The sequence below is a fragment of the Centropristis striata genome, chromosome 11 (assembly GCF_030273125.1).
Source record: "Centropristis striata isolate RG_2023a ecotype Rhode Island chromosome 11, C.striata_1.0, whole genome shotgun sequence".
NCBI classification, from domain to species: Eukaryota; Metazoa; Chordata; class Actinopteri; order Perciformes; family Serranidae; genus Centropristis; species Centropristis striata.
This window is the reverse complement of record NC_081527.1, coordinates 5119853-5147072: the sequence shown is the minus strand read 5'-3', so window position 1 is coordinate 5147072 and position 27220 is coordinate 5119853. Positions and strand designations below refer to the sequence as shown.

Below are 27220 nucleotides of genomic sequence, written 5' to 3'. Positions count from 1 at the left end.
CTGCAATTTTTTTCTCGTAGATTTGCCACAATTTATTTATTTATTTATTGTAGAATTTATATAGATGATTGAAATAATAATTACAGAGCCAAAGAAATATTTTTTTTCAATAAACCTTGTACAACCAGAAGCCCTTACTTTTTATGTAAAACCTTGATTACAAACTCCGTTACATATGGGGAAATATATATTCCTCATATATAACGTTTTGGGAAAAATATATATTGGGAAAAATATATTATATACAAATTTTGTATATATATTTCTTTGTAGAATTTATATAGATGATGGAAAATAATAATTACAGGGCCAAAAAATCTTTTTTTTTTTCAGTGTAGTAGTTATCTTGTTGCTGTGAAAACTTGTACTTCTTGCTCTTTCAGTCTTTCCGTCTCATTAGAATACTTTGAATTTAATTCCCTCAAGCAAAGTCTGCAGCATAGCAACTATATCAATAAAAAGTGGGCCACTGAGTCCCTCTCAGCTCCAGGGCTGCTGCTGCTGCTGCTGCTGCTGCTGCTGACCAGCAATGAAATGGGCAAAGAGCAGAAAATTTCCCCCGGGGCATCCGTAGTATCAGTATCTGAAGTAGGTTCACATTTAAAAGGAGTGTGTTGCTCTCTCCTGGTAGATGGAGTGTGTTCGGATGATCGCCAGCCCTCGCTACAGTGAGAAGCGAGTGGGATATCTTGGAGCCATGATGCTGCTGGACGAGAAGCAGGACGCCAGTTTGCTCATCACCAACTCCATCAAGAAGTAAGAACAGAACAGCTACTGGGGCCTGAAATGTGTCAGAGCTCTTCATTTTAATGCATTCATGGTGAAATCCACCAATTTTTACACATCAAAGTCTTTGGGGAGTACTACTGCATATGTACATACAGGGTTGGTACGGGGGCTTGAAATCCTTGAAAATGCTTTAATTTTAATGTTGAATTTCAAGTGTTTGGATTTTGGATTAAGTGCTTGAAATTCTTACTGTATTTCTCTTGCAATATGACTATAGATAACTGTATTTTCAATGGAAATATATATATAAACTGAATAGCCTATAGCCTGTAATCTGAAATGAAGACCTCTCCGCCTGCGTCTTCTTGTTTCTGAGATGTTTCTTGTTGCTCTCCCCTGTATCTTCTTACTGAAGGAGTTTTTCTAGTTCCTAGTGGATGTGAGGGCTCCTGAACTATTTCTGGTCTTTCCTCCTAGTTTGGCTCGTGTTTAGTTCCACCAGCTGCCGGTTGATGATGATTTTTGTGAGCTTCCTTTTGCTCCTAGCCCCTAGATTCTCATACCAGTATGTTTTATGAGATTAACAAACTAGTTTTAGTTGTTAAAAGTGTAATACCATTGCTGGTGGTATGGTTAAGTGAAATGACCCCTTTTAGTATTGAAGTACTCATCTAAAACATGACATTTACAACCATTAAAGGTACTGGAAAAGCTTGAAAATGGACCTTGAAAGTCCTTGAAAAGTGCTTGAATTTGACCACTGAAAAAGTGTACCAACCCTGTAAATATTATGTTTAGTGTTGGTTGGGGCTGAACACTGCAAGTCTGAAAATAAATTAATCTGTGTTTTGACCAGTGGTGGAAAGTAACTTAGTACATTTAGTCAAGTACTGCACTTAAGTACAATTTTGAGGTATGCATACTTTACTTGAGTATTTCCATTTTACGTGAATTTATACTTCTACTCCACCACATTTTTAGACAAATATTGTACTTTTTACTCTACTATGTTTATCTGACAGCTTTAGTTACTTAACAGGTCGAGATTTAAAATAAAAACATGATCGATTTGGCTGATGGCTTATGGAAACAAATGACATCATATGGAGTCCAGAAAAAACGACTGTGTCCATTTTATATATATCGAACGATAAGTGGATATAGTAATTATCGTGACAGGCCTTATGTAACCACATAATACAGTTTCAGTTAGTTATCGTTTTTTAAAAAACTCTAGTTTTTCTTTTTATTTCAATTAATGAAAATGTTTTTTCAATTTTAGTTTTCTTTATTTTGTTGGTTTTTCGTTTACTATAATATTCTTGGTGTAGAGCGCCATGATCGTATGTTAGACAATAGTTAATTGTCATAATTGGCGATAGTACACATTAACTTGAACAGATTATTAGCAGCAAAGCATCAGAAAAGAGAATAAGAGCTCGTCAGATACAGAAATGAGATTCTTGTATGATTTGCTCCATGTTTTCGCCCTCAGATCTACACTGACAGATGTTTTTTTCTTTTTCTTGTAGTGACCTGTCCCACAGTAACCAGTATGTCCAGTCTCTGGCTCTGTGCACGCTGGCCTGTATGGGCTCAGCAGAGATGTGCAGAGATCTGGCTCCAGAGATCGACAGGCTCCTCCGAGCCTCCAACTCCTACATAAAGAAGAAGGTGAGGACCTCCACATGTTTCTTTCTCCTTCCAGCATCACTTTATATTACCACCACTGTGATTACTATGTAAAAGTCATTCTGTAGTAGAGGATGACATTTGTCTGGGATTCCCGCGGGATGGGAGTCAAAGTTTTATTAATCCTGTGATTGAGACAGGACGGGAATAAAAATCAACGGGAGCGGGATCGCCATTAATAGATGATAGATGATTTTCCGCCGTGTTAAACAACCAAAAGGACAGTTAAGTTTCTGGACAGTGTTTTCTTGCAAATGGGCAAATATTCACACATGCTGAAGAGGGTTGTGTTTTTGTTTATTTGCATAATCTTAAATAGGTTGAAAATCTGCCTGTTCTGCTGTTGTCATCCTATATTCCCTCAACAACAAGAAAGGTTACTTTAAAGTTTAAACCTATATGCACTTTTTATTTGTTCACACCAAACTGTAAGGTATTGTGAAATGTGAAATGTGAAGGCAATGCCTTTTATATGCACCAATCTTAAGTTTCTGGAGAGACTGATATGTCAGTATTGTTTTTCTTCATTATTGTATAATCTTAAAAACTTTGAGGTATGTACATTTTTGAAGACATGCCTTTTACATATTTTGCCTTTTTTATATGCAAGTTGATTGAGGACCTTGACTTGCATAGTGCAATAAACATACTCGACTTAAATGTTGCTTTAAAGGAAACCAAATAAAAATGCAACATTTTTGCAACAACAAAAGCAACTTCTTTTTTTTAAAACTTTCTTTTTATTGATTTTTCAGTGAAAAAACAAAACACAAACATATAATTATACACACAGAACAGGCACATCAGACAGGGTCATCCATAGCAAAATACACAATGGCAGGTTTTGTTCTAAACAAAGGGCTGGCAGAACTCAGGCTGATGAATCGGGTCTAGAGGCTTTAAGGTACCCACAGTTCTGTAGTCTCTCTCGGTCCAGTGACACAAAATACCTTCTTCTGTGCTGTCCACAAGGTCACCGGTCCAAAAATTAAATAAAAAAGAACCCCATAACAAGCGGAAATGGAATATATACATATACATATTTATACTAGGGGAGAAACGCTCCTGACCCAGGGGAAAAATACAATAATATAAAATAAAAAGATTTTCCCACACAGGATATGCAATCACCTCTCATATATGTAGTCCCTCCATTTCTTCCAGTATTGGTCACCTTTTCTTTCAAAAGCAACTTTAATGAAATGTTGTAACCACTTTTTATTACTTATTGGCCTCATTGTGGCAAGTTTATAATAGTTACATAGATTAACAAACATCCACCTGCTGAGTGTGTCATTGATATATGTGATGATTGTTCCTCCAGGCTGCTCTGTGTGCTGTTCACATCGTGAGAAAAGTCCACGAGCTCGGGGAGCTTTTTGCCCCCGCGGCCCGTTCCCTCCTGTCTGAGAAGAACCACGGTCAGTGAATCTAACAGACTCATCATATCTCTGAACTTGTTTTACAAGTTCTCCTTCCAGCTGATCTCTACGTTCCTCTGTTTGTCTCCAGGTGTGTTACACGGTGCCGTGGTGCTCATCATCGAGCTGTGTGAGAGGAACCCAGAAACACTGGAGCGCTTCAGAAAGGTACGATGACGTACTCTTTCTACACCAGTAGTCCACCAACCACCAGGGGGCGGGGCCGTTTTTCTTCCCTGTAAAAATCCTGGTTGCTGATTGGATAGAACGCCAAGCAGGATGTGACGTAGTACTCGACGCCACAACCATAGATATATATATAAACACTAGATGGCTCACTCACGCTGTTAGCCAATGAAGACTGACATCCTCGCATGGCGGCCATCTTGCCACAGGCAGATCACCCACTCATAACATTATAGTCTAAGGTGCATGTAGCATTTAAATAACCATAGATTGCTTAATTCTAAACCGATTTTCAAACGGTACTCAAGAATAATTTATATAAAAAATTATTAAAATTATTCCTAATTATGCAGGAACATAACTACAACTCTGAGGTTTATAACAAACCAAACCGTTTGAAAATCGGTTTAGAATTAAGCAATCTATGGTTATTTAAATGCTACATGCACCTTAGACTATAATGTTATGAGTGGGTGAGCTGCCTGTGGTAAGATGGCCGCCGTATACGGACGCTGGTGACTCCGCCTCGAGCCATCTAGCCATCTAGCCTTTCTTTTATATATCTATGGCCACAACAACATGCGCCATTTGTAAAAGCCGGCGAAGCACTGTTGCTTACTTTTAGCGACTTTTCAGACCCCCTTAGTGACTATTTTTCAAAAAAGCGACTGGAGACAAATCCAGCAACTTTTTCTGGTGTTATTGGAGACTTTTGGAGACTCGATCTTACTCTTCTTAACGAGCTGCTGGGCCGACGGCTCGTTAAGAAGAGTAAGAACGAGTCGAATCGGCACAGTCCTCCTGCAGCAGTCTCTCCCAGCTGCAGAGCCGGAGGGGATGTTAACCCCTTAGCATCCAGTCTACAAATGTGACGTAGTACCCGACGCCACAACAACACACGCCATTCGTAAAAGCTGGAGAAGCAGTGTTGCTAACTAAGCGACTTTGTTGCTATATTTAGCGACTCTACAGACTTGGTGACTATATTGCAAAAAAGCGACTGGCGACAAATCCAGCGACTTTTTCTGGTGTTATTGGAGACTTTTGGAGACTCGTTCTTACTCTTCTTAACGCTTTAAGAAGAGTAAGAACGAGTTAAAGCGGCACAGTCCTCCTGCAGCAGTCTCTCCCAGCTGCAGAGCCGGAGGGGATGTTAACCCCTTAGCGTCTAGTCTGCAAATTGCCAATAGGCTAACAGTTAGCTCTGTAGCAGTTAGCGATCTCTGTTTGTTTACAAAAAGCACCGGACACTAAAAACTGTTGCTATTGTTTGTTAAAAATGAGTGCAATAAAAATACAGATGTTTTCCCTAACGTGATGAATAATCCTGATTAATAATCGTGATTACAATATTGATCAAAATAATGGTGATTATCAATTTGGCCATAATGGTGCAGCCCTAGAACTGTGTGTTGCTTTGTGTTAATGTTGTGTGTGTGTGTGTGTTCCAGACGGTGCCAGATCTGGTCCAGATCATGAAAGGTCTGGTCCTTTCGGGTTATTCTCCGGAGCATGACGTGGCAGGAATCAGCGATCCCTTCCTACAGGTTAGGATCATATTACAGGATCAGATATCTCTGTTTAGTTCTCTTCATCAGGATGAATGGATGCTGGAAGTCTGCGCTGCAGTACATTGTCATTAAAGCAATAACAGTTAAATAAAATGATAATAATAATAGTACTAGAGCAGCAAAACACACTTTAGCTTCCTGAAAAAATCAGCTTGTGTAGTCTTAATATTCTATGTAGTCTCCTTGTCTTAAGGGTAAAAAATGACCAACCATGACTAACTTATCTCCTAAAATAAAGCAGAATTATTGCATTTAAAACCCAAAATCTACAGTCATGGAAAAAATTATTAGACCACCCTTTGTTTTCTTCAATTTCTTGTTCATTTTAATGCCTGGTACAACTAAAGGTACATTTGTTTGGACAAATATAATGATAACAACAAAAATAGCTTATAAGAGTTTAATTTAAGAGCTGATATCTAGACATTTAACATGGTTTTATTGATAATTACCAACAAAACAAACACAAAATGATCTCTATTTATGTTGAAATTTGATGACTTTACCTACATTTTTCTATCCTATTTATTGTTATTGTTAGTAAAAAAACTGAAGGGAAAAAATTACTTTAACTCATTTGGCATTATAGTTATATAGATTAGCGACGAAATACTAACAACAACAATAAATAGGATAGAAAAATGTAGGTAAAGTCATCAAATTTTGACATAAATAAAGATCATTTTGTGTTTGTTTTGTTGGGACACATTGTGGCGGGGTCATTTTGACCTTTAAGACAACACAAGTGTTAAGTGTATGGTATGTTTCGAATATTTTCATTTTCACTATCTTGACGTCAGACAGCCCTGTTTGCGTTTAAAAACAGGAAGTGAAGATAATCTCGACTCTCTTCAGAGTCAACAGACTGAACAGTAACTCTATCTATCAGGATACAGGAGATGCTGCTCTGCTGCTTCCTCTGTTTGTTAGTTAGTTTATATTATTGTTTACTTTCGTGTTTTAAAGCTTTCACAATAAAACACATGGACCAACCAGCTGAGGCCAAGGTTATAATTGTTCTGGATTTTTCATTAGTTTTTAATTTCATTGTGAATATTTGTTTTCAAATTCATGAGTTTTTAGAGTTTGCTAGTTTAAATTTGTTTTTTGTTTTTTTAATGCTTAGTTTTAGTTTAGTTTTTATTAGTTTTAGTTTTTTTATAATGGGGTATTTGTTGGGTACCAGATTCAATAAGGTCACAATAAATGTTTCCTTTATTTCCTTTGTCTGATCCATCTCAGCCCCAATAAGTTTATTAAGTCATAAAACCAGATAGATGAAATAGATTTCATATCAACCAAAAAGGTTCATGTAAAAAAGAGCTAATGGAAAAATGGCAAAGAGCCAGGGAGACGAGAATGTTGAATATCTCAAAAAGAAAAAGAGAGGTTACCAGTTCAGCTTCATAGAAGCAATGGACAAAAGAGACAAATGAGGTTCAATCTAAAAATAAATCAGGTTACAAATATCTTCCCATAATTTAGTTGAGAAGGGCAAGACCAAAATAAATGAGAAACATCTTCAGGGTGTCCTTCACAGAAGGAGCAGTTTAATTCCATGCTGACTATGGATTAGTATCCCTTCAAATGGCTTCAGACGGCTTATTAATTGTTACTTACTTTCCGTGTCTTTCTTTCTCACTCACACAAAGATTAATCATCTCCTCCTTCCTCCTGTTTTCTGCTGATTCTGTGCACCAAAATAACTGCTCCATCTGTTCCTCTCTCCTCAGGTACGCATCCTGAGGCTGCTGAGGATCCTCGGACGCAACAACGAAGGAGCCAGTGACGCCATGAACGACCTGCTGGCTCAGGTACACATGATGAAGAACCGCTACAGGAAAATGTTCTTATTATATTTAAATTACTCTAAATTATCTACCAGAGTCACTGCTCATGCAGACTGTCTAGTCATAGACACTGCTTCACTGCTTCTTTAACACACTTTTGTGAAACTAAACATTAGTTTGTTTCTTTCTCGGTGCACTGAATTGTAATTAACAACTCTCATGTCACTGACTCGAGAGTTTTTGTTTCTTCTTCACATCTGTAGATGTTGATGTGTCAGCTGTTAGAGAACAGGAAAACATGTTGCTGATGTCACAGAAGTGTCTTTGTGTCCCGCTTGATCTTTATTTCAAACTGTCATTGTGTCATTTTGTGTCTTTTTTTGGTCATTGTGTGTCTTTTTTGGTCATTTTGTGTCTTTTTTTTGGTCATTTTGTGTCTTTTTTGGTCATTTTGTGTCTTTTTAAAGTCATTTTGTGTCTTTTTTTAGTCAATTTGTGTCTTTTTTTGGTCATTTTGTGTCTTTTTTTAGTCATTTTGTGTCTTTTTCTGTTAATTTTGTGTCTTTTTTTTTGTAATTTTGTGTCTTTTTTTGGTAATTTTGTGTCTTTTTTGGTAATTTTGTGTCTTTTTTAAGTCATTTTGTGTCTTTTTTTAGTCAATTTGTGTCTTTTTTAGTCATTTTGTGTGTTGTTTTTTTTGTCATTTTGTGTCTTTTTTTAGTCATTTTGTGTTTTTTTTTAGTCATTTTGTGTCCTTTTTTGTAATTTTGTGTCTTTTTTGTCTTTTTCTCTCACTCTTTTTTTCTCACAAATGATGAATAACCTGTACAGGAAAATGTTTTTATTATTCTAAATTATTCTAAATGATCTACCAGTTTCTGTCAGAGTCACTGCTCATGCAGACTATGTAGTCATAGACACTGCTTCTTTTAACACACTTTTCTTTAACTAAGTTTTTGGACTTTTTGTTTCTTCTTCACATCTGTAGATGTTGATGTGTCAGCTGTCAGAGAGCAGGAAAACATGTTGCTGATGTCATAGAAGTGTCTTTGTGTCCCGTTTGATCTCTATTTCAAACTGTCAGTGTAGATTTTATCAAAGAAAAACATCAGAATCAGATACAGGCTGTTCAAAGTACTGAGAAAAGAAGTTGAACAAAAAAGTTAAACAAAAGTAACCCAATTTAAGGTCAAATAAACAGGATATCCACAGGGTCTTAAAAAGTCTCAAAACATCTAAAATCCAATCATTTCAATTTAAGGCCTAAAATGTCTAAAATTCTCTTAAAATCTCATAAAATGGCTTAAATACGATTTTGAAAGGTCTTAAAAATGTTTCAACTGTACTTTTATTTGAAACAAATGCGTAAACTTCAGCCTCAGCCTGTGTCTTTTTTAGTCATTTTGTGTCTTTTTCTAGTCATTTTGTGTATTTTTGTGTCTTTTTTTAGTCATTTTGTGTCTTTTTGTGTCTTTTTTTGGTCATTTTGTGTCTTTTTTTGTGATGATTTCAAAGTTCTGGAAAACTCCCATGTTGCATTGCAACACTCCCACATGTATTCTGATGCATTTCATTGGCCAAGAGACCAAAAATAGGTGAAAAAACTACAAATACTACAAAACAACATATCCACTTTCCCGGCTTTAATGGTAGAATAACACAACAGCACCCCAACAGGTTTTAATGGTAGAAATGCGGTAATGCTTTCCCGCCTTAAATGGGTTAAAACAACTGATAGAAGAGAAACAAAAACAGTTAACATAGTATGAGTAATGTCCTGATGTGTGTTTGTTTGTTTGTTTGTTTGTGTCTCCAGGTGGCGACCAACACTGACAGCACAAAGACGGTGGGCAACGCGGTGCTGTACGAGACCGTCCTCACCGTGCTGCACATCAAGTCAGAGAGCGGCCTCAGGGTGAGAACCAGCACCGCTCCTCACTGTTCAACCTCATCAATACATGGAGGATCATGTTCCATAACTAATGAACACGTTTCCCCTCGTGGTTCCCACAGGTTCTGGCTGTCAACATCCTGGGAAGGTTTCTCCTCAACAACGACAGGAATATACGGTTAGTGCTGCTCTCCCTCCTCCATAATGTGTCTTTTTGTGTCTTTTTTTAGTCATTTCATGTCTTTTTTGGTCATTTTGTGTCTTTTTTAGTCATTTTGTGTCTTTTTTTAGTCATTTGGTGTCTTTTTTTAGTCATTTTGTGTCTTTTTGTGTCTTTTTCTAGTCATTTGGTGTCTTTTTTGAGTCTTTTTGTGTCTTTTTTTGTCATTTTGTGTCTTTTTTGGTAATTTTGTGTATTTTTTTTAGTCATTTTGTGTATTTTTTTTTAGTAATCTGGTGTCTTTTTGGGTCTTTTTTTAGTAATTTTGTCTTTTTTTTTTGGTCATTTTGTGTCCATTTAGTCATTTTGTGTCTTTTTTGGTCCTTTTGTGTCTTTTTTTAGTCATTTTTTGTCATTTTTTTTGTAATTTTTTGTCTTTTTTTAGTCATTTTTTAGTCATTTTTTTGTCTTTTTTTGTCTTTTTTTGTCTTTTTTTAGTCATTTTTTGTCTTTTTTTAGTCATTTTGTATATTCTACACTCTGTATCTAGCTGACTGCAGTGTAAACCTCACAACGATTCATCATAACGCAGTATGAATCCGGAAAAATGTTTCTTTCCTGAACAACGACAGGAATATACAGTTCGTGCTGCTCTCCCTCCTCCTCGGGTTATTTTTTCCATTCAACAAGGCCGACGGCGAAACTCTCTGCAGCCAGAGAGAGAAACGTCCCAGCAGGCTGTTATCAGTCTGGGCTCACTAATCACTGTTTCCCTGGAGCCGTCCCTCTCCAGCCACACCAGAAGGTCACTGTCTGTCTCTTAATGCTGATCTCTCAATTTTTATGCCGTGTCATTTTTCATCAGGCAGTGTGGAAACCTGGTGCAGGTTCCTTTGGGGTTTTTGTTATGCTGCTATTTTTTTTTTTGTGGTTTGTCTCCATAGGGGTTGTGTGGCAAGGCAGGACTGTCACTTTATGTCTTTTTTTGGTCACTTTGTGTCTTTTTTTTAGTCATTTTGTATCTTTTTGTGTCTTTTTTAGTCATTTTGTGTCTTTTTTTTGTCATTTTGTATCTTTTTGTGTCTTTTTTAGTCATTTTGTGTCTTTTTTTTAGTCATTTTGTGTCTTTTTTGGTCATTTTGTGTCTTTTTGTGTCCTTTGTGGGTCATTTTTTGTCATTTTGTGTCTTTTTTTGGTCATTTTGTGTCTTTTTTTGTCATTTTGTGTCTTTTTAGTAATTTTGTGTCTTTTTTATAGTAATTTTGTGTCTTTTTTTGGTCATTTTGTTTCTTATTGTGTCTTTTTTGGTCAATTTGTGTCTTTTTTTAGTCATTTTGTGTCTTTTTGTGTCTTTTTTTTGGTCATTTTGTGTCTTTTTTTAGTCATTTTGTGTCTTGTTTTAGTCATTTTGTGTGTTATTGTGTCTTTTTTGGTCATTTTGTGTCTTTTTTTAGTCATTTTGTGTCTTTTTTGGTCATTTTGTGTCTTTTTTTTAGTCATTTCATGTCTTTTTGTGTCTTTTTTTGGTCATTTTGTGTCCTTTTTTTAGTCATTTTGTGTCATTTCAAAGTTCTGGAAAAGTCCCATGTTGCATTGCGACACTCCCACATGTATTCTGATGCATTTCATTGGCCAAGAGACCGAAAATAGGTGGAAAAAACTACAAATACTACAAAACGACGTATCCTCTTTCCCAGCTTTAATGGTAGAATAACGCAACAGGTGCAGGTTCCTTCGGGGGTTTTTGTTATGCTGGTATTTTTTTTAGTGGTTGTCTCCATAGGGGTTGTGTGGCGAGGCAGGCCTGTCTGGTTTTACCTGCAGGGCCCCTGAATCTCTCTGTGGCTGTCTGACAGTAATAGGACTGGTTTATTCCTGCGAGTCCTGCCGGGATAGATAACATCTCTCCTGTGCATACATAAATACTTGAACAGTCCATGAGACATTTCAAGTGGAAACATGAATAATTTAACAAGCCAAGTTGAGGAAGTTGAATTTATACAGTGCTGTCAGTTAGTCTTAATTGTGTAAGCTAATGGGTTAGAAATGATGTTTAACCCTCTGGGCTCTGAAATACCACATAATATTTGGTATTTAGTATTTTCTTCAGCATGATCTGACAGGTATTTCTTTCACTTTAACCCACTTTACTAACCCGTTGGAGTTTGGGGCTATTTTGATGGGTTTTGACTATTTTTCATTCTGTCTGTGTAAATGACTTAAAAATTGTTGGTATCATTTTTTTTCAACACAACCTCACCTGATTATTATTTTGTCATTTTGACTTACTGGATTAACATTGAACACAAAAAACACACACAAAAAATACAAAAACCACACACAAAAAACCCCCATAAAAACACAAAAAATACACAAAAACTGCGGAAAAAAAACACACAAACATCACATAAAAACAAATAAAAACACACAAAAATCACATAAAAAAACACAAAAATCACACAAAAAATATTAAGCACAAAAGTCATTTTGTGTCTTTTTAGTAATTTTGTGTCTTTTTTTTGTCATTTTGTGTCTTTTTAGTCATTTTGTTTCTTTTTTTCGTAATTTGATGTCTTTTGTGTATTTTTTGGTCATTTTGTGTCTTTTTTTGTAATTTTGTGTCTCTTTAGTTATTTTGTGTCTTTTTTTCGTAATTTGATGTCTTTTGTGTATTTTTTTAGTCATTTTGTGTCTTTTTAGTCATTTTGTGTCCTTTTTTTTAAATTTGATGTCTTTTGTGTCTTTTTTTTAGTCATTTGGTGTCTTTTGTGTCCTTTTTTAGTCATTTTGTGTCTTTTTAGTCATTTTGTGTCTTTTTTTAGTCATTTTGTATATTCTACACTCTGTATCTAACTGACTGCAGTGTAAACCTCACAGAGATTCATCATAGCGCAGTATGAATCTGGAAACCTGACATGTTTATTTCGGGCTGCTCTGTATGCGTGCAGGTACATCGCCATGACATCTCTTCAGAAGATTGTGGGGACGGACCACAATGCAGTGCAGCGCCACCGGGGGACCATCGTGGACTGCCTGAAGGACCAGGACGCTTCTGTCAAGCGGTAACTTTCACCTCTCCACTTCCTGTCACACACAGCTGTTAGTCCACAGATGTTCAGTGAACTCCACACCGTCACGTTTCTCACTGTCTCCTCGTCATGTGAGAGAGCAGATATGTTATGGGAATGCTCAGGTTATTAATAGTGTCTTGAGTTTCTGCTAGAATATGATTCATATGCTTTAAAGAGATATTAACCCTTGTGTTGTCTCAACTTCCTGTATCCACCTTCACTAAACCAAGGTTATATTATTATTATTATAACGAAATAACGAAAACTAGAATTGAAAACACATTTTTGTGAACTGAAATAAAAATAAAAATGAGAGTTTCTTAAAAAACAATAGCTAACTGAAACTGAAAAGTTGTCCCTCTTCCAGTGCAGAAAAACTGGATTTAACAAGTGGAGTCCAATTGTTTTTATTTTTTATTATTTTTAATGCTAGAGGTACTGCATAGGTGTAAACATAATTTTTTAGCAAGCGTGCATGGTTTTTATGGGGTTTTTTTTTGTCAAAAATAACCCCTTAGGCAAGATTTGTACCTTGTTGATGAACAGCTTTCATAGAAATTCACATTCCCAGTATTTATATTGCACCTAAACCTGCTTTATGATCATAAAAGTCAGCAGGGTGGATTTTACTGACTATGGAGTGTCTCTTTTTGCTCCCTAAGCTCGGATATAAACTTATTAATCATGAACATCTAAACTTAACTGCACCATTTCAACTGCGTCTGCTGATTTGAGCCCACAGTGACGTCAGTCTGTGCATCCACACAGAATGAACTGGAGTTTAATTAAGATTTTAAACTTGGTGAATTGAAAGAGAAAAGGCACCAGACTCTCAGTCTTAAAAGGTTGGCATGTACGTTAGAGCAGCTATTCTCAACCTTGGGGTCGGGACCCCAATTGGGGTCGCGAGATGATTTCTGGGGGTCGCCAAATCATTTTGGAAGTCAGCTCTGTCTCCACTGTGTTAAAGTGTTCATGTGTTTTAGTCTTTTTGGTCACTTAATGTCCTTTTTTGGTCATTGTGGTTTTTTTGGTCATTTTGTGTCTTTTTTGGTCATTTTGTTTATTTTTTTTGACATTTTGTGTCTTTTTTGGTCATTTTGTGTCTTTTTTGGTCAATTTGTGTCTTTTTTTGGTCAATTTGTGTCTTTTTTGGTCAATTTGTGTCTTTTTTGGTTAATTTGTGTCTTTTCCTTGGTCATTTTGTTTCTTTTTTGGTCATTTTGTGTCTTTTTTGCTCAATTTGTGTCTTTTTTGATCATTTTGTGGTCCATTTGTGTCTTTTTTGGTCATTTTGTTTCCTTTATTTGGTCATTTTGTTTCTTTTTTGGATGATCTGAACTGTGCGTGTGAGATTGTGTTCAGTGAGTGGGGGTCACGGACAACATGCATGTTAAATTGGAGGTCACGACTCAAAAAGGTTGAGAACTACTGCGTTAGAGGTGGGGGAAAAAAATTGATACAGGAAAGTATCGTGATATTTTGCTTGGCAATATTATATCGATTCATGGAGGCCAAGTATCGATATTTAGTGTTCCGAAGATCTGCTGACCGGCTGGCAGTATTTTCGCTTGTTGTTTTTTTTCCCGGAGGCCGTAATGGGCTCACTTTTAGGAATACTGGTGCAGTGGCCGCAGGAAGTATGTATTTGTCTGCAACTCCATAAAACACTTACTTTTCATAAGGTACCACACCATCCAGCACATACACATTAAACATTGATATTCACTGGAAACTATTAGAATATTATTGGAAAATGGAGCCTTGTAGCCACTTTAAAACTCCTAAAGATAGGTAGGCTAAATAGACTTCAGATGAGATGAGTCAGCGTGTAAATCCAGAGTGAATTGTGTTACTGACCAGGTGTAGGCCTATCACACAATGGGGCGGAGCTCCCCTAAAAAGGGGCGGAGCTACAGTCAAAGGCTCTCCCTGAGGTTTCTTCTTCTTTTTCCCCTGCTAAAAGGGTTTTTTAAGGAGTTTTTCCCTGGCCGATGTGAGGGTCTAAGGACAGAGGGAGTCGTACCATGTACAGTCTGTGAAGCCCTTTGAGGCAAATCTGTGATTTGTGATTTTGGGCTATATAAATAAAATTGATTTGATTTGATTTGAAAGGCGTCTGATCAGAAACGGTGCAATGTTGCAACACGTCCTACGTAAATAATATTTAGAAAAATGAATTAAAAAATCTTCAAAATCGAGGATGCACACCTTCGTATCATGAGCAAGACACACACACACACACAGACGCTTCTTGCTTTTATAGAAAGATGCTGGAGATACTTTTGGTATCATATGAAACTAGGAGATCTAAGGAATCTACAGGCTTTGTGTGCGTCAGGATATCGTGTCGGGAAGTTGTTGAAATAACGCTGCAAAGTTCGGCTTTTTTTATGTTTCATTCAAAAAAATTCAGAGCAGTGAAGCTTAAAGTTTTTTAAAGTTTGATAAAATGCTGCAGTTGTTGTTCAGTTGAGTTCAGTTTGACTGGATACTTTGTTGGTCAGTCTGTGGCTTTGACTCTCATTGAACAGCTCTGATATACCACATAATATTTGGTATTTAGTATTTTCTTCAGCATGATCTGACAGGTATTTTTTCACTTTAATCCACTTTACTAACCCGTTGGAGTTTGGGGGCTATTTTGAAGGGTTTTGATTATTTTTCATTCTGCCTGTGTAAATGACTTAAAAATTGTTGGTATCATTTTTTTCAACACAACCTCACTTGATTATTATTTTGTCATTTTGACTTACTGGATTAACATTGAACATTGAACACAAAAAACACACCTAAAAACCCCATAAAAACACAAAAAATACACAAAAATTGCAAAAAAAAACACACAAACATCACATAAAAACACAAAAATCACATAAAAAAACACAAAAATCACACAAAAAATATTAAGCACAAAAGTCAGTAATTTTATGTCTTTTTTTGTAATTTTGTGTCTTTTTTTGGTCATTTTGTGTCTTTTTTTGTAATTTTGTGTCTTTTTAGTCATTTTGTGTCTTTTTTTGTAATTTTGTGTCTTTTTAGTCATTTTGTGTCTTTTTTTCATAATTTTGTGTCTTTTTTTTGTAATTTTGTGTCTTTTTCGTAATTTTGTGTCTTTTTTTCGTAATTTTGTGTCTTTTTTTGTAATTTTATGTCTTTTTTTTGTAATTTTGTGTCTTTTTAGTCATTTTGTGTCTTTTTCGTAATTTGATGTCTTTTGTGTATTTTTTCTCATTGAACAGACTGAGAATTTTCTCTTATTGGACAAAACAATTCTTGATTGAATTTAATTTTGTGGACACAAAATGCAGTTAAGCAGTTAAATCACAATATATTGTATCGCAATACTCACCATATTGCAAAATGCTTAAAATCGCAGTAATCATATGGTATTGTGACTGCTGATTGACACCTCTAATAGAGAATAATCACCATGAACCGTCTCTCCACCCTGCAGCCGTGCGTTGGAGCTCTCCTTGGCGCTGGTGTCGGCCTCCAACATCCGCTCCATGATGAAGGAGCTGCTCCTCTTCCTCTCCTCCTGCCCCCCGGAGCTGCGCTCTCACGCTACCAGCGGCATCTTCAACGCTGCAGAGAGGTGACTGACACACACACACACACACACACACACACACACAGTGTAACTGTGCATGTAGGCACACATACAGTCATGTGCATGTGAACACATTCTGCTGTTTTAAGTGTTTAGGCTGTAACAGAAAGTCTCTGTGTCTCCATGTCTCACTCTGTGTCTGTCTCCACTCTCACAGACACCCTGTCTCTTTCAGTGAATAGTCTGCTCTGTTTCTACTGTACGCACTCTACCTCTTGATGCACTTGGGTTTTGTGGATGGATTTGAATATACAGTCATGGGAAACATTATTAGGCCATTGTTTCCTTCAGTTTGTTGTTCATTTTAAAGCCTGGTGCAACTAAAGGTACATTTGTTTGGGTAAATATAATGATAACAACAAAAATAGCTCATAAGAGTTTAATTTAAGAGCTGATATCTAGACATTTAATATGGTTTTATTGATAATAACTAAAATCATTATCAGGATATAATCTCTTAACCCATTTAAGGCGGGAAAGCATTACCGCATTTCTACCATTAAAACCGGGGGCGCTGTTGTGTTATTCTACCATTAAAGCCGGGAAAGAGGATACGTTGTTTTGTAGTATTTGTAGTTTTTTTTCACCTATTTTCGGTCTCTTGGCCATGTGGGAGTGTCGCAATGCAACATGGGACTTTTCCAGAACTTTGAAATCATCACCAAAAAACCCCACAAAATGACCAAAAAAGACACAAAATTACTAAAAAAAAGACACAAAATGACAAAAAAGACACGAAAAGACACAAAATTACAAAAAAAAGACACAAACTGGCAAAAAAAGGACACAAAATTACCAAAAAAAGACACAAAATGACTAAACGAAGACACAAAATTACCAAAAAAAGACACAAAATTACCCCAAAAAAGGCACAAAATGACTAAAAAAGACACAAATTGACTAAAAAAAGACACAAAAAGACACCAAATGACAAAAAAAAGACACAAAATGACTAAAAAAGACACAAAATGACACAAAAAAAGACACAAAATGACTAAAAAAGATACAAAAAAGACACCAAATGACCAAAAAAAGACACAAAATAACTAAAAAAGACACAAAATGACTAAAAAAAGACACAAAAAGACACCAAATGACTAAAAAAAGACACAAAAGGGCACAAAAAGACACAAAATAACTAAAAAAAGACACAAAATGACCAAAAAAGACAAAAAATGACCCAGTAAAGACACAATATGATCAAGAAAAGACATAAAATGACAAAAAAAAGACACAAAATGAGACAAAATGACTAAAAAAAGACACAAAATGAGAATACATGTGGGAGTGTCGCAATGCAACATGGGACTTTTCCAGAACTTTGAAATCATGGATTTGGATCTGGGAGCTCAGATATAACAGCTATAAGCTCTCAAATACGTTTAGAATTTCATTTCTATCTGCTACAGAGGCTGAAAAATCTATTATTTAGTAGGAAGAGCTGACACTTCTGTTGAATTTACAGAAAAACTTCAGGTTTTAGGGGCTTATTTTAAAATCGCCCATTTTACAGGCATTTTTTACAGCCGTTTTAGGCCCAAATTATCAGCTATTTTTGTTGTTTTCATTATATTCCTCCATACAAATGTACCAGGTTTAGTTGTACCAGGCATTAAATAAACAAGAAAGCGAGGAGAAAACAAGGGTGCTCTAATAGTTTTTCCCATGACTGTATGTGTGTGTGTGTGTGTGTGTGTGTGTGTGTGACTCCCCCTTAAGCACCACTGAGTGTGTGTGTCTCTGTCTCTGTCAGGTATGCTCCCTCCCAGCGCTGGCACATTGACACCATCCTGCATGTCCTCACCACGGTAACTACAGCCCTGATGCACTGTGTGGTAGCCTAGACTCCAGGGGGCACATGTTTCAAGGCTCTGTATGCATTCAGATACTAAATTTAAACATTTTTGCAAACAAAAACATCCGATTAGAGACAACGTGTTTGTCCTCTGTACAAGCTTTTATACATGCAGCCCCAGTTTCCTTAATAGAGCATTTTATCCTGGACTAATGCTTTCGTTTTGTGCATTTTGTGCTCCATCTAGAGAGAGAGAATAAATTAAAATCCACACGATTATGTTGTAAAAGCTAATGCCTACCTAATCCTCTGCACTTTGCTCTTAAAAGGATGTGAGTGTACAGAAAAGGAGGATAGAAGGGTATAGAATGGGTAACTGTGGCATAAATTAAGGCTTCATTTATATGGGTGAATGCACTTTATTCTGTGTTTGAAGTGTGATGGTCATTGTGTCTGGGAAGAAAATCGTCACCCTGTTAAAATAATCGCCTAACTGATTTTTTCAAGTTTTGCAGGAAACACAAAAAACTTCACCAAAAGTGTAACATATGACATTTATTGATCATTTCACTCAAAAAGGATGTAACAAAAGATGGCTAGTGTTATTATGTGTGTTATTATGACAGGAAGTGTTATTATGTGTGTTATTATGACAGGAAATCTCTTTTCATCCTTTTAAAATAAGATAATATTTTCTTTTTACAGGTTTCGAATGAAAGATTGGGAAATTTTCACATTGAGTTTTATTTATGTTTTAGACAACATTTCAATTTTTTTTTTTTTTTTTTTTTTTTTTAAAAAACCTTCTGGACCCCAAGCACTTTCAGAGCATTGTTTTTGGTCCTGTCATTTTACTCACTGTGACCTTGTATTTCACTGCAATATATAAAGTCCTGCACCTCTATGGAAAAGGCACAATCATGGCTAGAAGTAGAAGAAGTCAAAAATATTATTTGTGCAGTATAACACAGTTATAATGCAGTAAATCATATAAATGTGACTTAGGCAACTTTTTGAACATGCCTTTGTGACTTAAGCAAGATATGGTAACACTTTATTTTGAAGGTGTCTACATAAGAGTGACATGAGCTTGTCATAAACATGACATGGCATGTGTCATGAACATTAATGACACTTTGAAGTAACATTAATGCTCATGATACTTGTCATGTCATGTTTCTGACAGGCTTGTGTGAGTCTTATGTAGACACCTTCAAAATAAAGTGTTACCATATCTTGCTTAAGTCACAAAGGCATGTTCAAAAAATTGCCTAAGTCACATTTTATTTTGACTTAGGCATAATAAATCCGCTTAAGTCACACACTTGACATAGGCCATTATCTTAAAGGGGTAAAATCACATGATCTGATCCACTGAGGATGGAGGAGATTTTACCATAGGTGGCTATGAGGAGATGACTTAGGCAAAAAAAAAACAATTTTGACAAAAAATGACTTAGGCGATTATTTTAACAGTGTGACGATATGTAGGGCAACCCAAATAAACAGGCCAGCTGTCTAGTTAATGGAGTTTGGTGTGTGTGTTTGTGTGTTTTTGTGTGTTTTTGTGTGTGTGCTTGTGTTTTCACTCTGGTTTCCACTCTGCAGGCAGGGGGCGACGTGCGAGATGAAACGGTTCCCAACCTGATCCAACTCATCACCAACGCCTCGGAGCTGCACTGTTACACTGTTCACAAGCTCTACCGGGCCCTGCTCACTGACATCTCTCAGGTGTGTGTGTGTGTGTTCTTGTACTCCCTACATAGTGAGGACCGGAACACGTTTTTCAGAGTGAGGACATTTTTGCAAAGTGAGGACATTTCGGCCGGTCCTCACTTCTTTAAAGGCTTTTTTGAGATTTCAGACTTTATTTTAGGGTCAAAGGTTACAATTAGGTTTATTAGGGGTAACGTAAGGGGCTAGGGAACAAGGTTATTATAGTTAACAAAAAGGAAACTAAATAACGAAAACTAGAATTGAAAAAACATTTTCGTGAACTGAAATAAAAATGAGAGTTTTAAAAAAAAAAAGACAACTAACTGAAATTGTATTTTGTGGTTAGAAAACTAACTAAAACTAACTAAAATTATAGTGAAAATGTCCTTCATTTTCGTCTTTATCTACTTTTTTCATACATAATGAAGATGGATCAGACAAAGGAATTAAAAGGCAAAATTTACTGTGACCCCATTCTAACTAAAAACTCATTAAAACCAACTGAATTTGAAAACCAAAATTCACAACAAAATTGAAACTAAAACTAATGAAAAATCCAAAACTATTATAACCTTGCAAGGGAATTCACTGTTCCAATGAGGGTCCTCACAAAGATAGAAGTACAAGAATGTGTGTGTGTGTGTGTGTGTGTGTGTTGCTCCGTGCTGATCCTTTATCAAACAACACACGGTGATTAGATTTATGATAGGAAGGCCGCTTTAAGTTCTCTGTTTAGTGAAAAAACTTTTTGCACAACCCTGATTTGTTGGGAAGTTGGGACGCTGAGTAAAGCTGAAATAATAATAGAATACAAAATATAAATTCCAAGTGTGTATGTATACAAATACAAAGGTTTATTAGTTGGAACGAGGGATGGGAATAATTCATCGATGATTGATTTAATGTTCGGTAAGAATTTTAAAAGTAAAAAAAATATAAAACTGTAAAAACAGGATATTTATATTGCACAGAAGTGTAGCAGCAGAAAGTGTTTTGTACACAGACAATATACATTAGAAATGGTACACACATGATGCTCCACATGCATTTTAAAAAGCATTAACCACATTACAAAATACAACTACGCAATTCTATTCACAAGCAAAATAAAAGGAAACAAATCACAGGAAACTAAATTTGCCTGCTGGAAGAACAAACTGTAGCTGACTTCACCTCTCCTTGACCAGAGAGGATCGGGACAAAGTGTTTATTATTATAAAGAGGCTTTCACAAAGACTTCCATTCAATGAGCAGGTTGTAAAAGAGAATTGGTTCTGAGTTGACCTTGTTAAATAACAGTAAAAAGAAAAAGAGAAGGAATACTTTGATCATCCTCCGTCTGTATCCTTTGCACACACAAAGAGCCCAATCTGTCATATTTTCTGTCTTTGAACCATCCCAGACCCTAAAAATATCTACCGTTTACTGTTTATTAACACATATTTCACAGTGAAGCCTCACTGACACAAGGGCTGCTCCTAAATGTGCGTATCCTTAACTTAATGAAAATTGATAAGAGTTATTAGACACAAGTCCTCTTGATTAATATCCATTGTTGCGTAATATCCGAGAGCAAAATCAAACCATTTCAAATGAGGATTATTATTATTATTATTATTATTATTAATGACTAAAAAAGACACAAAACTACTAAAAAAAGACACAAAATGACCAAAAAAGACACAAAACTACTAAAAAAAGACACAAAATGACCAAAAAAAGACACAAAATGACCAAAAAAGACACAAAATGACAAAAAAAAGACACAAAATGACCAAAAAAGACACAAAATGACAAAAAAAGACACAAAACTACTAAAAAAAGACACAAAATGACCAAAAAAGACACAAATAACCAAAAAAAGACACAAAACTGCCAAAAAAGACACAAAATGACTAAAAAAAGACACAAAATGACAAAAAAAGTCACAAAATGACAAAAAAAAAAGACACAAAATGACAAAAAAAAAAGACACAAAATGACTAAAAAAGACACAAAATGACTCAAAAAAGAAAGTAAAAAAAAAGTGAAATAATAACCAAATCTCAGTCAGGATATTTTATTACATTATTGTGTTTTATTACATTTTCGATCGAGTTAAGTGCACATTTTATTACATTTTCAGGCGTTTTAACATTATCAGGAAAGTATTAACATTGTAGGGAGCTACAAGGATCATTTTGCAGCACAACATTATGTGAAGAACTCGGAGATTAAAACATATGAAGACATGAAAAGAAACCAGTGTGTCAGTTTTGCAGCAGACTGAGCCGGTCTGGTTCCTCGGTCGTGAGAATATCTTGGCTTTCAGTGTGAATTGGCTGATGCGACCAGGTTTATTTTTGGAAGCGGCGTGTTCTCATCTGCAGCGTGCTGCACTTTCTCATCTTCCACATTAACATCCAGTCAGTTCAAGGACTGGCTCTGGTGTTTTAACCTGCTCTGCTCACCAACAAGCCACTCTCACACAAATGTAAAGTATTACTCTGTGATTGTGTTTTTACTGGTAATGTTAACATGTGTGTGTGTGTGTGTGTGCAGCAATCCCTGGTGCAGGTGGCGTGCTGGTGTATAGGCGAGTACGGGGACCTGCTGCTGAGAGGAGAGTGTCAGGAGACGGAGCCTGTTCAGGTACACACAGCACCAACACACTTTTATAGTATAATACAACATAAAATATGTTACGTTTTACATGTCCTTTAACCCATTTAAGGCGGGAAAGCATTGCCGCATTTCTACCATTAAAACCTGTTGGGGGCGCTGTTGTGTTATTCTACCATTAAAGCGGGAAAGCGGATACGTCGTTTTGTAGTATTTGTAGTTTTTCCACCTATTTTCGGTCTCTTGGCCAATGAAATGCATCAGAATACATGTGGGAGTGTTGCAATGCAACATGGGACTTTTCCAGAACTTTGAAATCATCACAAAAAAAAGATACAAAGTGACCAAAAAAGAACACAAAATGAATAAAAAAGACACAAAATTACCAAAAAAGAAACAAAATTACCAAAAAAGACACAAAATGACAAAAAAAGACACAACATTTCACAAAATTACCAATAAAGGACACAAAAAGACTACAAAAAGACTAAAAAATTACCAAAAAAGGACACAAAAGACACAAAATGACTGAAAAAGACACAAAATTACCAAAAAAGACACAAAATTACCAAAAAAAGACACAAAATGACAAAAAAGACCCAACATTTCACAAAATGACCAAAAGAAGACACAATATGACTAAAAAAGACAAAAAAATGACCAAAAAAGACACAAAATGACTAAAAAAAAGACATAAAATGTACTCAATTACTGTACTTAAGTACAATTTTGAGGTACTTGTACTTTACTTGAGTATTTCCATTTTATGTGACTTTATACTTCTACTTCACTACATTTTAAGGTAAATATTGTGCTTTTCATGTATTTAGCTGACATCTGTAGTTACTTTTGACATTAAAATCATGATAAATTAAAATTGATAAGATGTTTATTTTAAAATTAAACCTCATAACAGTATATTAAGTAGTTAAAATGAGTGCTATCTTGACATAAATGCATCAATACAAATAATCTAATAATATATTTGGAATATATAAAACAATCTGAGTGAGTCCATTCTGCATAACGAGTACTTTTACTTTTACTTTAGTAAAACTTACTTTAAGTGCATTGTGATGCTGATACTTTTGTACTTTGACTTCAGTAAGTTTTGAATGCAGGACTTTTACTTGTAGTGCAGTAATTTCACAGTGTGGTATTAGTACTTTTACTGCAATAAGGGATCTGAATACTTCTTCCACCACTGATTTGCAGATCTGGTAGGACATAGAGAAACATTTGGCAGCTGGTTTGAGTATTTAGCTTGAGATTTAATTGCTCTGTAGCAACTTATATTTAATTGGAAAAAACGAAACTAAAGGACATAAACTTCAGGATTATATAATGTGCCATTTTTTCTAACCAGTTTCAGTGTTAGAAAAGTGAGCTGTCAGCTTTCAGACCCTGCATTGACACGTTTTCTCTCTCACAGGTCACAGAGGACGACGTCCTGGACGCCTTGGAAACGGTCCTGCAGTCCCACATGTCGTCCCCGGCAACCAGAGGCTTTGCTCTCACCGCCACCATGAAACTGAGCACACGGATCACTGATAATGTGGAGTAAGAAACACTTTCTGTCACTCACAGCAAAGCAAACAGTGACCTGATATGGTTAAAGTACAGCAACAGAGCTGCTTTAAAGTCTGTAGTACAGTATAGTACAAATACTCTACTTAAGTACACATTTGAAGCACTTTTATCCTACTTGAGTATTTCCATTTTATGTAACTTTCTACTTCTACGCCATTACATTTTAAGGTAAATATTGTACTTTTCACTCCGCTACATTTACTTTTACAGTTACTTTCCAGATCAAGAATTAACATAAAATTAAGAGTTTAAAGTGATTAGAGTTTTTTTTAAATATTAAATCTCATAACAATATATTAAGTTGTTAAAATGAGCCCTATCTTTATAAAATTAAAACATTCAATAATAATAATTTAATAATATATTTACTCACATAAATGCATCAATAATAATAATAATAATAATAATCAAATAATTTATTGAGAATATATAAAACAATCTGAGTGGGTCCAAGTACTTTTACTTTTTATACTTTAAGTACATTTTGATGCTGATACTTTTTTTTTTTTTTTTTGCTTTATACTTCTACTTCACTACATTTTAAGGTAAATATTGTACTATTTTACTCCACTACATTTAGCTGCCAGCTTTATTACTTTTGACATGAAAAATCAAGATTAATTTAAAATGATAACATGTTTATTTTAAAATGAAACCTCATATACAACAGTATATTAAGTAGTTAAAATGAGCCCTATCTTTTTAAAATTAAAACATTGCTTACATAAATGCATCAACAATAATAATAATAATAATAATAATAATAATAATAATAATAATAATAATAATAATAATCTAAGAATATATTGAGAATATATAAAACAATCTGAGTGGGTTCATTCTGCATAACAAATACTTTTACTTTTGATACTTTAAGTACATTTTGATGCTGATACTTTTGTACTTTTACTTCAGTTTTGAATGCAGGACTCCACCACATTTTGAGGCAAATATTGTACTTTTTACTCTGACAGCTTTAGTTACTTTACAGGTCGAGATTTAACATGAAAAACATGATACATTTAAAGAGATTAGACTTTTTTTTTAATTGAATCAGTATATTAAGTAGTTAAAATGAGCCCTATCTCCAGGGAAATAAAATGCTGCTTACATAAAAGAATCAATCCAAATAATCTTGTAATATATATGGAATTCATAACACAATCTGAGTGTGTCCAAGTATTTTTACTTTTGATACTTCAAGTACATTTTGATGCTGATACTTTTGTACTTTTACTTCAGAAAGTATTGAATGCAGGACTTTTACTTGTAGTGGAGTAATTTCACAGTGTGGTTTAAGTATTTTTACTGAAGTAAAGGATCTGAATACTTCTTCCACCACTGTACTTAGTCATGGGTAAGAAAAAACACTTCTACCTCCTACGCAGAGACATTTACAAACACGAGGAAACAATGAGAAGAGACAGACGATGATGACGTCGTGAAGCAGCGTGGGATGATGGGAGATGTTGTCTGAATTGATAAAAATCTGGTGTGACTCAGGCAGACATAATGTTAATGTAGGAGTTAATCATCACATCACTTTTTTTAAACTTTTTTTATGAGGTCATTCATTTTTCAGTATACTTAGAAATAGAGAAAGAAAGTGAAAGAACAAGAAAAAGAAAAGAAAAGGCACAAAATGACTAGAAAAAGACACAAAATGACAAAAAAAAGACACAAAATGACTAAAAAAAGACAGAAAATTACCAAAAAGACACAAAAACACACAAAATGAATAAAGAAGACCAAAAAAGACACAAAATAACCAAAAAAAGACACAAAATGACAAAAAAAGACACAAAATGACCAAAAAAAGACACAAAATGACTAGAAAAAGACACAAAATCACCAAAAAAGACACAAAAAGACACAAAATGAATAAAGAAGACCAAAAAAGACACAAAATAACCAAAAAAGACACAAAATCACAAAAAAAGACACAAAATGACTAAAAAAAGACATAAAATCACCAAAAAAAGACACAAAATGTACTCAATTCCTGTACTTAAGTACAATTTTGAGGTACTTGTACTTTACTTGAGTATTTCCATTTTAATTAACTTTATACTTCTACTTCACTACATATCAAGGGATATATTGTGCTTTTCATGTATTTAGCTGACAGCTGTAGTTACTTTTGACATGAAAAAAAGGCACAGTTACAGTTAGTAAAAAATATACATACGCATATATATTATTACACAGGGAGAGAAGAATCATAGTAACATTTCAAGAGGTAAGTCCAGGGTTTAGAGATATTTGTCATTTTTGTTCCATTTGTCCATATTATATCCTTCATATTAAAACAGGACAGAAACATTCTCACACTGGTGCCCAACAACACTGAGAGAGCACTTAAAATAGGACAGTAGGGGGCGCTGTACTCAAGCAAAGAAAGAGAGAAAGAAAAAATGAAACACAGCACATTATTAGTTGTTATTAACTGCCTCCTGTTCAAGATGAGCTGTCCATTTCCTCCAGAACATAGTGAATTTGTCCATGCACAAGTTGAAGGAAAAAGTCAGTTTTTCCCTGTTATTAATTTCACAATTTCACAATATTTGCAGTCATTTCTCAGCCGTCCTCTAACCGTGTGTCTTTCTTCACGCTGCCAGTCGCATCAGGAGCATCGTCAGCATCTACGGCAGCTGTATAGACGTGGAGCTCCAGCAGAGGGCAGTTGAATACAACGCTCTGTTCAAGAAGTATGACCACATGAGGTATGCAGCAGGATGGAGACAACAGTTGTTGTTTATGTTGTGATTACAGTGTTGAGGTTGTGTTTTGTGGTGATAAAGAGCTGAGCTGCTCCCTCTGTGTGCAGGGCAGCAGTGCTGGAGAGGATGCCTGTGATAGAGAAGAACTCTCCGGGTCATACCAACGGAGAGTCGACGGGGGAGACCATCAAGGAAATACTGCCGGCCAAAATCAAGCAGGGAGAGACACTGCTGGCCCAGCAACCTGCCAACCAGGTACAGTAGGTTCACACATGAGAGAGAGAGAGACAGGGAGACACTTAGATAGATACTTAGATACTTAGATACTTGGATAGATACTTAGATACTTAGATAGATACTTAGATATATACTTAGATAGATACTTGGATAGATACTTAGATACTTAGATAGATACTTAGATAGATACTTAGATAGATACTTAGACACTTAGATATATACTAAGATAGATACTTAGATACTTAGATATATACTTAGATAGATACTTGGATAGATACTTAGATATATACTTAGATAGATATTTAGACACTTAGACATATACTTAGATACTTAGATAGATACTTAGATATATACTTAGATACTTAGATAGATACTTGGATAGATACTTAGATATATACTTAGATAGATACTTAGACACTTAGACATATACTTAGATA

At 35.3% G+C, this 27220-nt stretch overlaps 1 protein-coding gene across 1 annotated transcript in view; it reads left to right on the top strand.

Moving 5' to 3' along the window:
* The window catches only part of ap1g2 (adaptor related protein complex 1 subunit gamma 2), a 42723-nt gene that overhangs the window by 3859 nt on the left and 11644 nt on the right, over positions 1 to 27220 (top strand). The window contains exons 3-18 of the mRNA XM_059344642.1: positions 632 to 756; positions 2262 to 2403; positions 3746 to 3842; positions 3934 to 4010; positions 5480 to 5575; positions 7333 to 7413; positions 9206 to 9304; positions 9403 to 9458; positions 12389 to 12502; positions 15969 to 16109; positions 17878 to 17932; positions 19528 to 19650; positions 22177 to 22266; positions 23669 to 23796; positions 26445 to 26549; positions 26654 to 26801. Of these exons, the coding sequence (XP_059200625.1) occupies positions 632 to 756; positions 2262 to 2403; positions 3746 to 3842; positions 3934 to 4010; positions 5480 to 5575; positions 7333 to 7413; positions 9206 to 9304; positions 9403 to 9458; positions 12389 to 12502; positions 15969 to 16109; positions 17878 to 17932; positions 19528 to 19650; positions 22177 to 22266; positions 23669 to 23796; positions 26445 to 26549; positions 26654 to 26801 (1677 nt within the window). The remainder of the gene's footprint in view (positions 1 to 631; positions 757 to 2261; positions 2404 to 3745; positions 3843 to 3933; positions 4011 to 5479; positions 5576 to 7332; positions 7414 to 9205; positions 9305 to 9402; positions 9459 to 12388; positions 12503 to 15968; positions 16110 to 17877; positions 17933 to 19527; positions 19651 to 22176; positions 22267 to 23668; positions 23797 to 26444; positions 26550 to 26653; positions 26802 to 27220) is intronic.